The 14,349-nt window shown below is 55.2% G+C and overlaps 1 protein-coding gene across 1 annotated transcript in view; it reads left to right on the forward strand.

The window, feature by feature from the left end:
- The window catches only part of HTT (huntingtin), a 188,906-nt gene that overhangs the window by 117,267 nt on the left and 57,290 nt on the right, over positions 1–14,349 (forward strand). The window contains exons 30-37 of the mRNA XM_042782637.1: positions 969–1,046; positions 1,858–2,081; positions 3,493–3,571; positions 3,719–3,880; positions 7,432–7,487; positions 8,342–8,490; positions 9,874–10,010; positions 11,959–12,075. Coding sequence (XP_042638571.1) covers positions 969–1,046; positions 1,858–2,081; positions 3,493–3,571; positions 3,719–3,880; positions 7,432–7,487; positions 8,342–8,490; positions 9,874–10,010; positions 11,959–12,075 — 1,002 coding nt within the window. The remainder of the gene's footprint in view (positions 1–968; positions 1,047–1,857; positions 2,082–3,492; positions 3,572–3,718; positions 3,881–7,431; positions 7,488–8,341; positions 8,491–9,873; positions 10,011–11,958; positions 12,076–14,349) is intronic.

The raw sequence follows: 14,349 nt of genomic DNA on the forward strand, positions 1-14,349 counted from the left end.
TTACCCTGGCCTTTGAGGTCTCGGCCCAGCAAGCGTCCTGTCCTCCCCGTTCCCAGCGCCTGCTCGGTGTCTGCTCCGTCACGTGTCCCGTGCGCCCCATATGTTTGTCGAGAGATACGTCCATTGTTGGACAGATGGGGATTGGAGAGACTGGTCGTGGTCCTCACTAGCGTTTAGTAAAGACCTGCTGTGTGCTGGTGAGAGCAACAGGTGGCACCTAACACGTTCAGCCCTGGGAAGTAGCCTGTTTTGAGGAAACATGTATGGTCTCTGAGTGTTTGAAGCCAGCTGTGTTTTTGTACAGGAAGTACATCAAGCGAGTTGAGTGAGAGGCACTTTGCATCCATTGGTGTTGATTTCCAGCAGAGGTGATAGAAATTGGATCACAGCTAATTAGGAACAGGGAAGTGCACTGCTGATGCCAGCACCTTGGCTAGTGATGCTCTTAGATTGAGGGTCTCACTTCCTCTGGATCTTTTCAAAGGAATCACATACCTCAGACGCAGTTTCTGATGACGGCAGATAGTTTGGGCTAGTGGGAAGCTGAGGGCAATGATGTCGGTCATCTCTGCAGGCTGTGCGAGACCTTCCAGGCCAGTGTGTGATCAGTCACACACCGAGGACACGTCAGTGTACAGTAACTGTGTGGTGTCTACTGCCATATGTGCTTCTTAGAGGCAAGGTTTCTGACTCTTGGACTTAAGCATTTCCCAGAAACAGGGCTGGACCCTCAGTAGACACAGGAAATGTGTGCTGCATGAATGAAGGGAGTGGTGAATACATGAAGACTAGATAAATAGTTGAAATAGATGCACTTTGATTTTAGTACTTCTTACTGTCTTCGTCTGTTTGAGATGCTACGTGGAAAATCACAACTTCCTTCCGACTTTGACTGGTGTGTACACCACCAGACTGTCTGTCTGTGATTTCTGCCTCGGTTCACAGCTTCCTCCTTATCTTCTCCGCAGTGTGTGGAAGAGATCCTCGGATACCTGAAGTCCTGCTTCAGCCGTGAGCCAACAATGGCCACAGTCTGTGTGCAGCAGGTGAGAAAGCCTTGTCCTGACCCGCTGAGCCCTTGCTGCAGTGGGGATGACATGATGCTGGGCTCACCTCTGAAGGTGGTGGGAGCTTTGATCACAGCCTGGTTGTGCCATCCGTTACTCCTGCAGTCATTGCACTTGTTGGGCCCAGCTGGCAGTTCAGGATGGGGTGGTTCCCCATTATTGTGCCTGCCATGCCTTAAAGGTGGTGGGAGCTGTGGTCACAGCCTGGTCATGCCATCTGTCACTCCTGCACTCATTGCCCTTGTAGGGCCCAGCTGGCAGTTCAGGGTGTGTGGTTCCCCGTCATTGTGCCTGCCATGGCTTAAAGGCTGTGGGAGCTGTGGTTACAGCCTGGTCACGCCATCTGTCACTCCTGCACTCATTGCCCTTGTAGGGCCCAGCTGGCATTTCAGGATAGGGTGGTTCCCTGTCATGGTGCCATGCCTCATGCCTCTTTAGGAAGGGCCCCTCCAGAGGGTGGGTGTGTCAGTAGCTCCGCTCAGCCCTCCCCACCTAACCGTCATCCTCACGTTTCTCTTGCTTTGGGGTTGGGAGGCCCAGCCTCACTTAGAACCACGGGGCATCTCCAGGCCCCAGCGGTCAGGCCTTGTTGAGATGCGGGAGTGAGTAACACTTCACAGCTGCAATGCCAGCAGGTACCTGGGTGACTGGCGGCAAGCGCGTCACAGTGTGCACTCTGCTCACATTCCTGGTTGCTGCAGGCGGCTGCGATAGCTTGTTGGGGGGGGGGCCCTAAGGGCCACTCCAGCTGCGGGAGGTCCCGTACTCATGACTTGGCCTCTCACTCTAGCTGCTGAAGACGCTCTTTGGGACAAACTTGGCATCACAGTTCGACGGCTTGTCCTCCAACCCCAGCAAGTGTCAAGGCCGTGCCCAGCGCCTCGGCTCCTCCAGCCTACGGCCGGGCCTGTACCATTACTGCTTCATGGCGCCCTACACCCACTTCACCCAGGCCCTGGCGGATGCCAGTCTGAGGAACATGGTGCAGGCGGAGCAGGAGCAGGACACCTCGGGGTAACGGCCAGCCCTCTGTGTGTGTGCTCTGTGTGTGGCAGGACACCTCGGGGTAATGGACAGCCCTCTGTGTGCTCTGAGTGTGACAGGGACGCGAGGGGGCAGGGGTCATGGGCACAGACCCTAACCTGCGGCCTCTGACAGTCGGCTTTGTATCGCTGATGCCAAGGTGGCTACACAGCCCAGCACGCGGGGCGGGTACTTGTGGGCTTAGCCCCTCTTGGTGGCGTTGGGGAGAGGACATGAGGCCCGGCAGACTGTGTGTGAGGTGCCAGCTCTCCTTGCATCAGCACCCAGGGCTGTGACACAGAGTGTCCTCATGCACCTCAAGCTCGTGAAACACAGCCTGACACGTGCTGTGGCCGTGTTCGCTGTGGAACGAGCGCCACCACGCTGGGTGCGGGCACCCGAAGGCAGACAGGTGTCTTGGGGACATAACTTTGTGTTCTGTGCACTTCATGGCTAAAAGCCTCTTTCATTTAAATGTACATCAAGGATTATGAAGCCCTAACACAGTAGATGTGTCTTAAATGCCATAATTATTAGCAGACACCGTACCTTTACGTGAGCAGTGAGCACACTGTATGCCTTCTGACCAACTTCATTTTATATGTAGCTGATAAAAAGAAAGAGTTAGCAAGTGTGGTTATGAAAATACTTCACAGGGAGGGCGTGGTTAGCCAAAAAATGCATAATGCCTGTAATATTGTCATAAAAATACGGTATTTGAGTTGGTACTGAATAATAGTGTATTCCCTCCTTTCCCCTCTGATAGAGGTAGTGACCAGACAGCAACAATTAAAACACTGGCGTTGGGAACCAGGCAAAATACTCACTTTACATTAACCCACTGATGCCCCTGCTGTCTGCAGCATGGGGGAGGGGAGGCCTGGGGACTGTGTCATGATGTGGCTGTAAGTGAGCACATGGGCGTGGGGGTGGAGGTGGGGGTGTGTGTGGGTGTTGCTGTTTTAATTCCATGCGTTTTTTTTTCCTATTTCTTTAAAGGATGTAGTTGATGTATATAAAGTTGTTTATTTTTTCCAAGGAAGTCAAGTGAGACCTCTGGATTACAAATCTCTGAGACGTCTGGTCCCCTAAGGACTTCCTGTCTCTCTCAGCCTCTAAGGTCTTTCCCCTAAGCACAGCAGCCTGGTCCGCTGCAGGTGACAGTGTCGGACGGCTGTCAGTCCAGTGCAGGCTCTGAATTTAGACAGGAAAAAAGGAACATGCCGTCTTCTTTAAAAAGGAATGTGCCGTCTTTGCCCTGAGCGGCCTTTAAAGCTCTCTCTGACTCTGCAGTCTTGGGGGTTTGTGGGCACGGAACGCACTGAACTAGAGTAGAGCAAGGCACTGGCGGGGGAGCTTCTGGCACCGGGTGGGAAAGGTGCTCCTCTCTCTCCTTTGGCAGATGGTTTGACGTACTCCAGAAAGTGTCTTCCCAGTTGAAAACCAACCTCACGGGCGTCACCAAGAACCGCGCAGACAAGGTAACCGTGAGCTTTAGCTCGCGCAGGCGTGGGAGCGCGTAGCAGCTTGAATGCCGGGCGCTGAGGCGGAGCTGGCACTCTCCGGGCTGGTTGCTGAGGCTGTTAGTGGGAGGCTCACCAGCACGCTCTTCCTCTGTGTTTTCATAGAACGCCATCCACAGCCACATCCGCTTGTTCGAGCCGCTTGTCATAAAAGCTCTGAAGCAGTACACGACGACGACGTCTGTGCAGCTGCAGAGGCAGGTTCTGGGCCTGCTGGCGCAGCTCGTTCAGCTGCGGGTGAACTACTGTCTCCTGGACTCAGACCAGGTTTGTCTCTGTCAGATCGCCTTGACCTCTGGTCCCTATCCCTGCTCATTGCTGATACACGTCCCTCTCCACTAAGCACACAGCTGAATTCCACACGGAATCCCCTGAAGGCTGTATCTTAAATAGTGGGATTTTGTTCCCCACCGGTTGTTAACTCTTTTACGCGGTGAGCTGTACGAAGCAGGCCGGGCCCGAGCAGCCTCAGCCGGCACGGGCATCCACACCCAACCCCGCTGGGGTCCACATCATGCCCTCGGGTTTAGGCTCTAAAACTGGCCTCAGGGTCTCCCATCCGCTGGCCAGCCCTCCCTCCAGACAAAGTTTGAATGGAGATCATGAGTTAATGAAGATTGCTTGTCCCAGGGACGTACAGTCCAGAAGCTTACTTTAAACGAAGATGATCAGTTAGCATACACGGGTTCACGTGTTCCACATTCCCCAGCCTCTGGTCTCAGGGTTGTAGTCTGACAGGGAGGGGATCTCCACGTGGCAGCTCCATGGCTGAGCGGGGTCCGAACCGCCGTCCTCCTCTGTCCCGTGGGCTTCTTAGCAGCCCGCCTTCCTCCCTGGCAGGGATGCTTCCGGCACCAGGTGGGAAAAGTCAAGTTACATGACTTTCTGCTGAGACTCCTGAAAGCTCACACTGTATGCAGAACCTCCTTGAGGAACAGACCTTCAGTTGCTTATACACAGGTTAAGTTGAAGCTGAAGACAGTTTAAGTCCCAGTCCACAAGAGCCAAAATAGGACCTTCGTTATATCCCACCTGAACCAGAGACCATCTGAGGAATAGATCTGGTGCACTGAGCACCAGTGACTGTAGATCAGACGAGTTAGGACATGACATCAAGGCATCGCACGTGAAGAAAGTGAAAGGTCATTCAGAAGACAGACAGAAAAGATCAAAATGGATGTTTGCAGAGACTCAGAAACTTGGCATAGAATGCAGAGTGGGTGCAGCAGTGGGCTCAAGCACCGCGACGTGAGCGCGGCATAGGTCCGGCCAGTGTCCTGTCCTGCTGTGCCTGAGTCGTGGGAGTCGGAGTCACCTCAGCGGCACTGGACCACAGCACGGCCTTGGGAATTGGCCTCTCCTGCTGGACGGTGAGCTGGAGCCACTCTGCCCTGGGAGGAAGGAAATCACGGAGGTGAAGTGTCGGAATCCTCCGTTTCCTCCTGGGCTGGAAGTGTCGGGAGGACAGGCAACCCTTTCCTCCGCCTGGAAGTGTTTGGTCAGAAGAAAGGAGCACGCTCGAGACCGCGGCCCTCCAGGTGGAATCGGGGGGTTAGCCTGGAGAGGGTGCTGTTGGGGTGGACCCAGCACCCAGTGCCTGGCCTGCCATCTTTACTACTCTTTCTTCTCCACCCAAGTTATCAGAAGAGACTTATGCTGAGAGGCACTGAGTGGACTCCACTTCCCCTTTCATGGCAGGGGTCTGGCAGAGGGAAGCCCTGATCTCCCTCAGGGGGTGACAGTGTCCGCGAAGGGAGCTGGCTCCTGGCTGCATGATGGAAGCTAAGGGAACAAGTCCTTCTTGGTCAGAAGCCCTGAGCCACAGTGGAGTATGCAGTGAGGGGAGAGGGCATTGGTTGGGCCCATTCTGGTAGGGATGCAGCAGAGATGGCAGTCTAGCTCTTCTTCAGAATTTCCCCATTGCTCCCATCCTTTGTGGACGCGCTACGCTCGGTGGCACGCTGACTCTCTCAGGGCAGTTACACACTGGCACACTGTCAAGATTCTTACACGCTGTGGCACGCTGACTCTCAGGGTTGTTATGCTGTGGCACGCTGACTCTCAGGGTGGTTACGCTGTGGCATGCTGACTCTCTTCAGGGTCGTTACATGCTGTGGCACGCTGACTCAGGGCCATTACACACTGTGGCACGCTGACTCAGGGCCGTTACACACTGTGGCACGCTGACTCTCTCAAGGCAGTTTCACGCTGTGGCACACTGACACTCTTGGTCATTATATGCTGTGGTACGCTGACTCGGCAGTTACACACTGTGGCACGCTGACTCAGGATTGTTACATGCTGTGGCACGCTGACTCAGGGCCATTGCATGCTGTGGCCCGCTGACTCGGCTGTTAACACGCTGTGGCACGCTGACTCTCTCGGTCATTGCGTGCTGTGGCCCGCTGTCATGGCCGTTACACGCTGTGGTCTCTGTTTTGCGCCCTTTCGTTGTTGTTAACATCCTCCGTTTGGCCTCTGACGCGCGGCTCCCTACAGTGGAATGAAGCACTGCCTGGCCCTGTGCCGTCCCTGTGTTTGGTTGTGGAGTGGATGGGCTTTTCATTGGCTGATTTGGAAGGAGACTGCCAGGCCATTCTTCCTAGTCCATCTCAGTCTAGGAGCCCTGCTGAAGCTGTTCATCCCAGCCCCGTGCTGGCCTACCTGACAGACGGGGGGGGCTGTGCCTGAGGTACTTTGGCCAAACCTGGGTCTCCCTCACGGAAGGCGAGGATCCTGCCCTGAACCACCAGTATTCCCACGTCTAGTGAGCAGCCCTCTCCTCTGACAGAATCGCTGAGACAGGCCTGACCTCGTGTCGTGCCCCTCCTTTCTCGTCTGCTTCCTCAAGGCCGGCCTGACTTCTGTAGCTTTCTTCTGTCTTTCTGAAATCTCCACGTGAGATTGAGAGAGAAGGCTTCCCCTTAATTCATTCTGCCCGTGCACATGTGTGGTAAACACATCGTTAGCTTGTATTTCACTCCAGACCCCAGCTCTCTTTCTGCCTCACTCCAGCAAAGGCAATTCCCAGATCCCTGTCACACGGATCATGTATGATCCTTCCTGCCATTTGTCCTCCAGACCCACGTTGGGCTGGTTTGCTTTCGTCCCTCAGCCCCTCCTCCCCAGGTTGTTCAAGTTCAGTTCACTGGCCATTCAAAGGAACAAGGAGAGAAACCAAAGCAGCCAGAACGAGGCACACATTTCACGCAGTAATCGGTTGGTGGGGTACCTGTGCTGTCAGCCTCACGCCCAGAGGCAGGTAGATCAGTGTCAAGTCCCACCCTTGACTGTTGGCGCGTCTCATCAGGGTGGGAAGAGCAGCACTGTCCAGAAGGGTGATGATGTAAAGCAGGGTGCACTCCAGTCAGAAAGGGCCCCTCAGCTGCTCCTCAGGGCACCCCTGCACGCGCTGGGGCTGGGGGCCGACACTTCATAAACTGGGTCATCTTACTACTGGAGGTGCCCACAGACAGCCATGCTGCACAGTTTGCCCCAAGCTCCTGCAGGTGAGCCCCCACTCAGGGTTCTCGGGGGCTGCCTGGTGTCTGGGGTTTATATTTGCTTTTTCAATGAGGTTTTTTACCTCACTGTTCAGTGAACTCATTTCAGGGGCTTTCTGGCAGTATTCTCAGGTCATCTCCAATTTCACATTCCTGTTCACTTCTTGTTTATAAGGAGATTTATTTGCTGTCGGGAAACATGTTCAAAATTGACTCAGATGAGTGGGAAGGAACATTAGTGTGGTGTTTGTATGGGGAACCTGTATGGACAGTTAACGCTGCTGTTTGATGTGACTGTTTGTTTTCTTCCTGTAGGTGTTTATCGGATTTGTGCTAAAGCAGTTTGAGTACATTGAAGTGGGCCAGTTCAGGTAGGAGCCTTTGTCCTCTTGGCGTCCTGTCCTCTCTGCACCGCCATGTCTCTAGAGCATTCAGATCAGCGTTTACTTTAAATGATGTGGCAGTTTTGCTTGAGAATTTTTCAGTGAAGCGTGGGCAACGTGCTGTGCAGTTTGCTTCACTTACGAGTCAAGGGTGAGCGTCTCGGTTGCTCTGCAGCCGGCCTCACGCACTGCCAGTTCCCAGCCACGTCTCAAAGCCATTCCTTGTGAGGCCCCTCGCTGGGTGGGGTTTCGTCTGAAGGTGCACTGATGGTTTCCATCTTCGGAGAGAAAGCAATGTGTGGATGAGTTGTCTTTTGTCAACAGTGATGAGCGTGTGCTGCGGTTGTTGCTGACTTTGCTAGCCAGGCGTGCAGTGGTTGCTGTGCTAAGTACGTGTTTCTAAATAGACTTGCTGCAAGTGAAGGTCCCCAGTCTCTGAGGTGACGACACAGGGTCTAGAGACGCGGGCTCCTGAAAGCATCCTGAGGCGGTGCGGCTCCGAGGCCCAGGACGTTCCTCCCTCTCGAGCCCTGTATCCTCGACTGGAGAGCGAAGGAGCCAACAGGGGGCCGAGCCGGTGGCCCCTGGTGTGCAGCAGGGCTGTCGGGGTGTGCTTTGCACGGCTTCACCGAGCCCTCCGCCCGTCGGTACCCTCCGTGAGCACCCTGCCCCTTCGCTGTGGGCCAGCAGCTGGGTGCCGTCAATTGGTTTCCACCCAGTCGCCCCGTCCCGTCACTCGCCAGCCCCTCTCAGCTTTGAGTCGCAAATTTCTTGATGTTGTGGATGCTGGTGGTATCTCTTCATTTTAAGAGAAGGACTCTAAATGGCTGTGTTTGTTCCAGGGAGTCGGAGGCAATTATCCCGAACATCTTTTTCTTCTTGGTGCTGCTGTCGTATGAGCGCTACCACTCGAAGCAGATCATCAGCATTCCTAAGATCATTCAGCTCTGTGACGGCATCATGGCCAGCGGGAGGAAGGCCGTCTCCCATGGTAACCGTCTCCACACACCCACTGCCAACTCGGTGTGCACATGCATGTGTGTGTGTGCGTGAGCATGTGTGTACCTGCATGTGTGCATACATGTGCGTGCATACAGATGTGTGTGGGTGCGTGTGTAGGCTGCATGTGTGTTCCTGTGTATGCTTGTGTGTGCGTACAAATTGTGTGTGCGTGCAGGCATGCAGGCTGCATGTGTGTGTCTGTGCATGTATGTGTGTAAGTGGAGATGGTGGAAGAAGTAGAGAGCATGTTCTTTGCCCTCAGGGCTTCGTGGTCTGCCTGATGGGAAGTAGAGCGAACAGGTCTGTGGATGTAGTAGACTGTTCATTGCTGTGGAACACACGCTTTCCAGACTCCACTTGACAGGTTACTGACTTATGGGTGTTCGGGGTAGACTTCGACCCTGAGTCAGGACCGTGTGTGAATTTGTTTTTGAAACCATGTGTTTCCAGTAATAGGAGGCAGACATTTTGAATGAAATGGAAAAAAATTGTTTTGGGAGGTAATATGGCCTTTGATGCATTAAGTGGGACACATATGTCCCAGGGGTCTCTGGCACTGGGGTTGGTGGAATGAAGCCTGTTTCTTTAGAATCACACAGTTACATAGGCCCATCCCAGATGATAGCATGCACTGAAAGTTGGACAGCAGCTTCCCACTAAGCCCCAGAGGTAGAAAATGTAGGTGGGCACTCTGTGTCCCGCAGGTCACAGAAGGTTTAAATACAGGCCACAGGAAGTGGTCAGCTGCTCACCCGTGTCCCTGCAGCCTGTGGGGTGAGTTGTGTGCCTTTAAGAATGAGCTGCAAACCGTGCTCTGTGCTCTGTGAAGTGATCGTCCAGTGTTCCCGCTGTGCTGGTGCCCTCTGTCTCTTCTGTCGGGGATTGAGGCTTTAAACTTAGGTAGCCACGTGTCCCACGCCCTTTGAGACCCCCAGAGGTGAGAACAGCTCTGGTGGGTCGGACGGTCTGCACTAGACGCTGTCTTTTCAGGTAAATCTGTAACTGGGTTATGCACAAGGCCGGGAATGGGGCTGTTTCAGTTGGAAGGCTGTTTGCTTTTTTTTTTTTTTTAAGTTGACTTGTGTTTATGTCACCTTCACCTCCAAAGAGGTGTGTGTTGCCACACTTAGTTTTCTTTCTTCTTAAAACCTTCCCAGAGTAACCAATGCTCGGTGGCAGGCCGGCCGTGGCCGCCCACCATGGTGGCCTAGTGATCTCACTTCATGTTTGTTTGCTCTTCGGTAGCCGTGACACAGCCCTTATCTCGGCCGCGTGCCCGCAAGGCTCCGTGGAGTCCCCGAGCGCGCTGTGGAGGAGTGGCGAGCTGTCTCCCTCTCACCCGGCCCCTGACCGATGCCCCTTGTGCCCACAGCCATCCCGGCCCTGCAGCCCATTGTGCACGACCTCTTTGTGCTGAGAGGGGCCAACAAAGCCGACGCGGGAAAGGAGCTGGAGACGCAGAAGGAGGTGGTGGTGTCCATGCTGCTGCGCCTTATCCAACACCACCAGGTGTGTGGGCGGGGCTCACCAGCCAGACGCCACCCCGTCTGGCCACTCGCTGGGTGACAGTGTGCTGTCTTCATGGCCTGGGCGCCTCGGTGCGGGGGGACCAGGGAAACAGTGGCCCCTGTCTGTAAAGGATGTACGGCCCGGGGAGCCACCTGACACACCTGCCAGTCATGGAGCTGGAACTAAAGCAGCTCCTGGACACAGTTGCTCAGAGTGGTCAAATTCTTAAAAGTGGTAGAACCCTCACGCGAAATACTCTGAAGACGTTAACTGTACGTGTGGTTAACACCATTTTAGTATAGAGCCAAGGTCTTTTTCTTCGAATGGATTTCGGATTTTGCTTTCCTTGAAGGTGAGCAGAGAGCCTGATGGCCCAGTTAAGTGCTTGATGCTAGCTGAGAGGTTGGCGGTTTGAACTCAGCCAATGCTCTGTGGGAGAAAGGCCCGGTGACCTGCTCCCGTGAAGATTACCATCAGGAGAACCATCTGGGGTGCTTCTGCTCTGTCACGTGGGGTTGCTCTGTGTCGGAATGGACTCGCTGACACACAGCAAAGTGGAGCGAGAGCTCACTGCTGTCCCGTGGCAGTCTGTGCAGCCGCGTCCTAGCTGAGGGCGCTCTTGCAGCTCGCCGTTGCCCAGCAGTTGCTCCGCCCTCACTGGTCCTGGCGGTTCTCTTTAGCTGTTGGTCTTTAAAAACTCAAAAGCCAAACTCACTGCCATCAAGTCAGTTCTGACTCATAGCAGCCCCCTTTGGGTTTACAAGGCAGTAAGTCTTTACAGAAGTAGATTGCTCAATCTTCTTCCATGGAGTGGCTGGTGGGTTTGAACCCCAACCTTCTGGTTAGCAGTCAAATGCCTTAGGTGCTGTTCCACCAGAGCTGTTGGTCTTTGAATGTCTACAAACCAGAGGCTAGTTCCGTGGAAGCACCCTTTGCACATCCGTGGTTGTTGGTCTGTGTGCTGTTTAGTTAAGTAGTCACTGCTGTGTTTCATCACTTAGTTAGAAAGAGGACGTCTTCCCTAGAGAGACTGCAGATGAGGCAGCGACTGGGGCACGCATTGCCGAGTCGGGTAGGAGCCCCCAGGCGCGCGTGCTGGGTGAGAGAATAGCCGTGTAGTTGGGGGTGGCGGAAGCTTTTCCTGGAGTTGAGTGTGGGTTCTCATGTCAGGCGGACGGGCTGCAGCAGTCCCGTGACGATGACGCAGCTGTGGGCGTGGGGCCTGGGGCAGCCTCATGGAGAGCAGGTCTGTCTCTAGCAGGTATGCGTTTAGACGAGAGTTCGGCAGACTTTCTTTGTAAAGGAATGATCAGACGGTGAATATCTTTAGCTTTGTGGTCCACGCAGTGTCTCTCACAGTTGCTGTAACGTGCACGCAGCCTTGGACGGTATGAACACACGTAGATGTGGCTGTGTGCCCATCAGACCTGTGTGCCCATCAGACAGGCTGTGGGCTGGCCCCTGCCCTAGACTTTGCCAGGTCTTAAATATCTCTGTCTGGGAACACACGCTCTCTCGGAAGCCCTGCCTGGCCTCGTGTGCCCTCAGAAACTCAGTGCTGTTGGCAGGTGACCTGTGCAGGGGCCACAGACTTGAAGGTCATGGACACGGCAGGAGCCAGGTGTTCAGTTGATATGGGTCGGCCTTGCCTGAGGCTAGCAGAAGTTAGGCTTTCTTTTTGTGCCTTTTCTCTGACTGTGGCCCTGGCGGACGCCGTGGATGTAGCAGTGATAGCGAATCATTCAGGAGAGGGTGGCTGGAGCAGTTTGTTCCGCCCTCCTCAGGTGTCCTCCCCATGGGGTGCCCGCCAGAGGGAGGGGACCCGCGTCATGCAGTGGGGCAGCCATTGCTGTGTTGCTGTGTGGGGAGGCGTTGGCATGGGAGAGCGCTCAGGATGCCGTGGGGACTCTGCCCGGGAGCCCCTGTAATGTGCGCGTGCCCGTTCCAGGTGCTGGAGATGGTGATCCTCGTCCTGCAGCAGTGCCACAAGGAGAACGAGGACAAGTGGAAGCGGCTGTCTCGGCAGATAGCAGACGTGGTCCTGCCCATGCTGGCCAAGCAGCAGGTGTGTCGTCGCGCCCCCGGCCCAGCGGTGGGGGGCTCAGGAGGCCTGCAGGTGGGGTGAGGGCCTGGTGCTCGGCTCTCGTTCGTCCGCGTAGACTCAGCTTAAGGAGGAGCACACTGTCCACCACGGGCCAGACGGTGTCTCATCTGTCCTCAGTCCCCGCTCTCGCGGGGGTCACGGCCACTCTGCTGAGAGCGATGCTGCCTGGGCTCCCTGGTGCCACACAGCTGCAGGGTGGAGCACGAGCGAGGGCGGAGTCACGCTGCCTCCAGGGCCTGCGTGCTTCCTCTTGGACTCCCCTGCTTCGTTCTGACCAGCCTGCCATCTTTCTGTGTGACCTTTAGCGTTTTGGTGACTTATTTTATCACTTCCAGACAACTTCAGCACTTGCCCATTGCTCCATCAGCATTTTTGTCATGGAAGGGACGTGATTGGTGGTTTCCTCCAGTGCAGTGGGAGAAAATGAGCCGGCTGTGCCACACAGAGTAGGGCCAAGTAAGCCCAAGTCTTGTCTGGACTACGTCTGTTCCCGGCCCCAGGCTATGCATGGCTGCAGTGACACCTCTGTGCCAGGGCAAGGCTGCCTTGTAGGGCAGCGGTAACAGGCGGAGACAGTCCTGCCAGCACGTCATGGCAGCGGCCTGGTCAAGCTCGGCTGCGGCCCACATGGGGCCAACAGACACATGCTTGCCCTTCTTGATAATTCAAGTGAGAGCAACTGGTACCCTGGTCGGTACAAGGTCCCTGGTAACCCTCAGCATCTGGTGAGAACTTCCAGGTGTCTTCACGTGGACACTTGTTTTCTTCAGAGCTTCCTCCCGTTCTGCTCAGTAATGAGATTGTGCTCTGAGACCACGTGACAGATCGGGGAGGGATGTTGGGGTTTGCTGAGGCTGACAGACAGCCATTTCAGTGAATTGACAGGTTTGGCGATTTCATATGGTCGTGGGTTCCATGCCTGTAGAGACTTATTTTTAAAGTAAAAAGCTTTGTCCCATCCTCTGATGGTCATGTACACAGTCAGAGACAAGTTCGTGGCCTTGGGCACTATCTGAGGGAGAGGAGGTTCGTGGTTATAGGCACCATCTGAGGGAAGTTTATGGTCCTAAGCACCATCTGAGGGAGGGGAGGTTCGTGGTCATGGGCACCATCTGAGGGAAGTTGATGGTCATGGACACCACCTGAGGGGGAGGTCCATGGTCGTGGACCACATGAGGGATTTCTGGCGTCACGGACACCATCTGAGGGAGGTCCATGGTCAGCGGCCTGAGTTCACATAAATACCCAACTGGATTTCTCCTGATGAAGGTGAAGTGATGCGAGTGTCCTGGTCTGGGTTCTCCAGAAGAGCAAAACTAGTGAAGGCCTGCAGACAGAGACTTACTTCAGGGCTGTGGCTCACGGCGTGGTGAGGAAACAGTCATGCAGTTGTGGGGCTGGCATGTCCTCAATCCACAGGTCGGGCAGCAAGCTGGAGGCCTCTGCTGGGTCACAGGGTTGCGGTGCCTGGTGTGTCTATAGTTTGCTGGCCAGGCGGCAGGCCAGAGACGTCTGCAGACTTACGTCACAGGAACAGGAGGTCAGGCAGCGAGAAGGATGCCAGGGAGAGGGAAAGAGCAAGCAGGGGTGAGGAGGAGAAACAGAGCCCTTCCCAGAACACCCATTCATACACTGGAGACAGGCCACACACCAGAGGAAATTCCTCTTTCAGCTAATGGACTGGTCCTGTTGGGTCACAGCATGGAAGATGATCACATCACGTCACGTTGTAGATGTGCACCCAGCAGGGTCTGCCGCCCCCTGAGAATCACAGCTGAGCGAGCTGACACGAGCTCGGACCAGCACGGAGAAGGGCGTGCGGTGCTCAGAGTGTTGGTCGGTGTCTGCTTGTGCCGGCACCTGCAGGTGAACACAGCAGGTGACGGTCCCTGCCCCTGCTCGTGGGGTGCGAGGTGTTTGGGAGGAGAGGGCAGACGGCACCAGAGGGCAGAGAGCACCCTGCAGGGGGAGGCTGGACCACTGGCCTGGAGGTTGCTTTGTCACATGTTGTTTGTGGCCATTGACTCAGCTCCAGGCCACGGTGGTGCCACGTCCTGTGCTGTCGTCAAGGTTGCCAATCTGCTCGAGTCCTGTTGCAGCCACTGTGTTGTGAGTGAGCCTTGGGGCCGATCGTCAGGTGCTCTGTGAGACAGTGCTCCGAGCGACCACCAGCCTCGGGGCCGATCGTCAGGTGCTCTGTGAGACAGTGCTCCGAGTGAGCGCCAGCCTAGGGGC

Source organism: Orycteropus afer, unplaced genomic scaffold (genome assembly GCF_000298275.1).
Source record: "Orycteropus afer afer isolate SDZICR_OR568_19922 unplaced genomic scaffold, OryAfe1.0 scaffold00398, whole genome shotgun sequence".
Lineage (NCBI taxonomy): Eukaryota > Metazoa > Chordata > Mammalia > Tubulidentata > Orycteropodidae > Orycteropus > Orycteropus afer.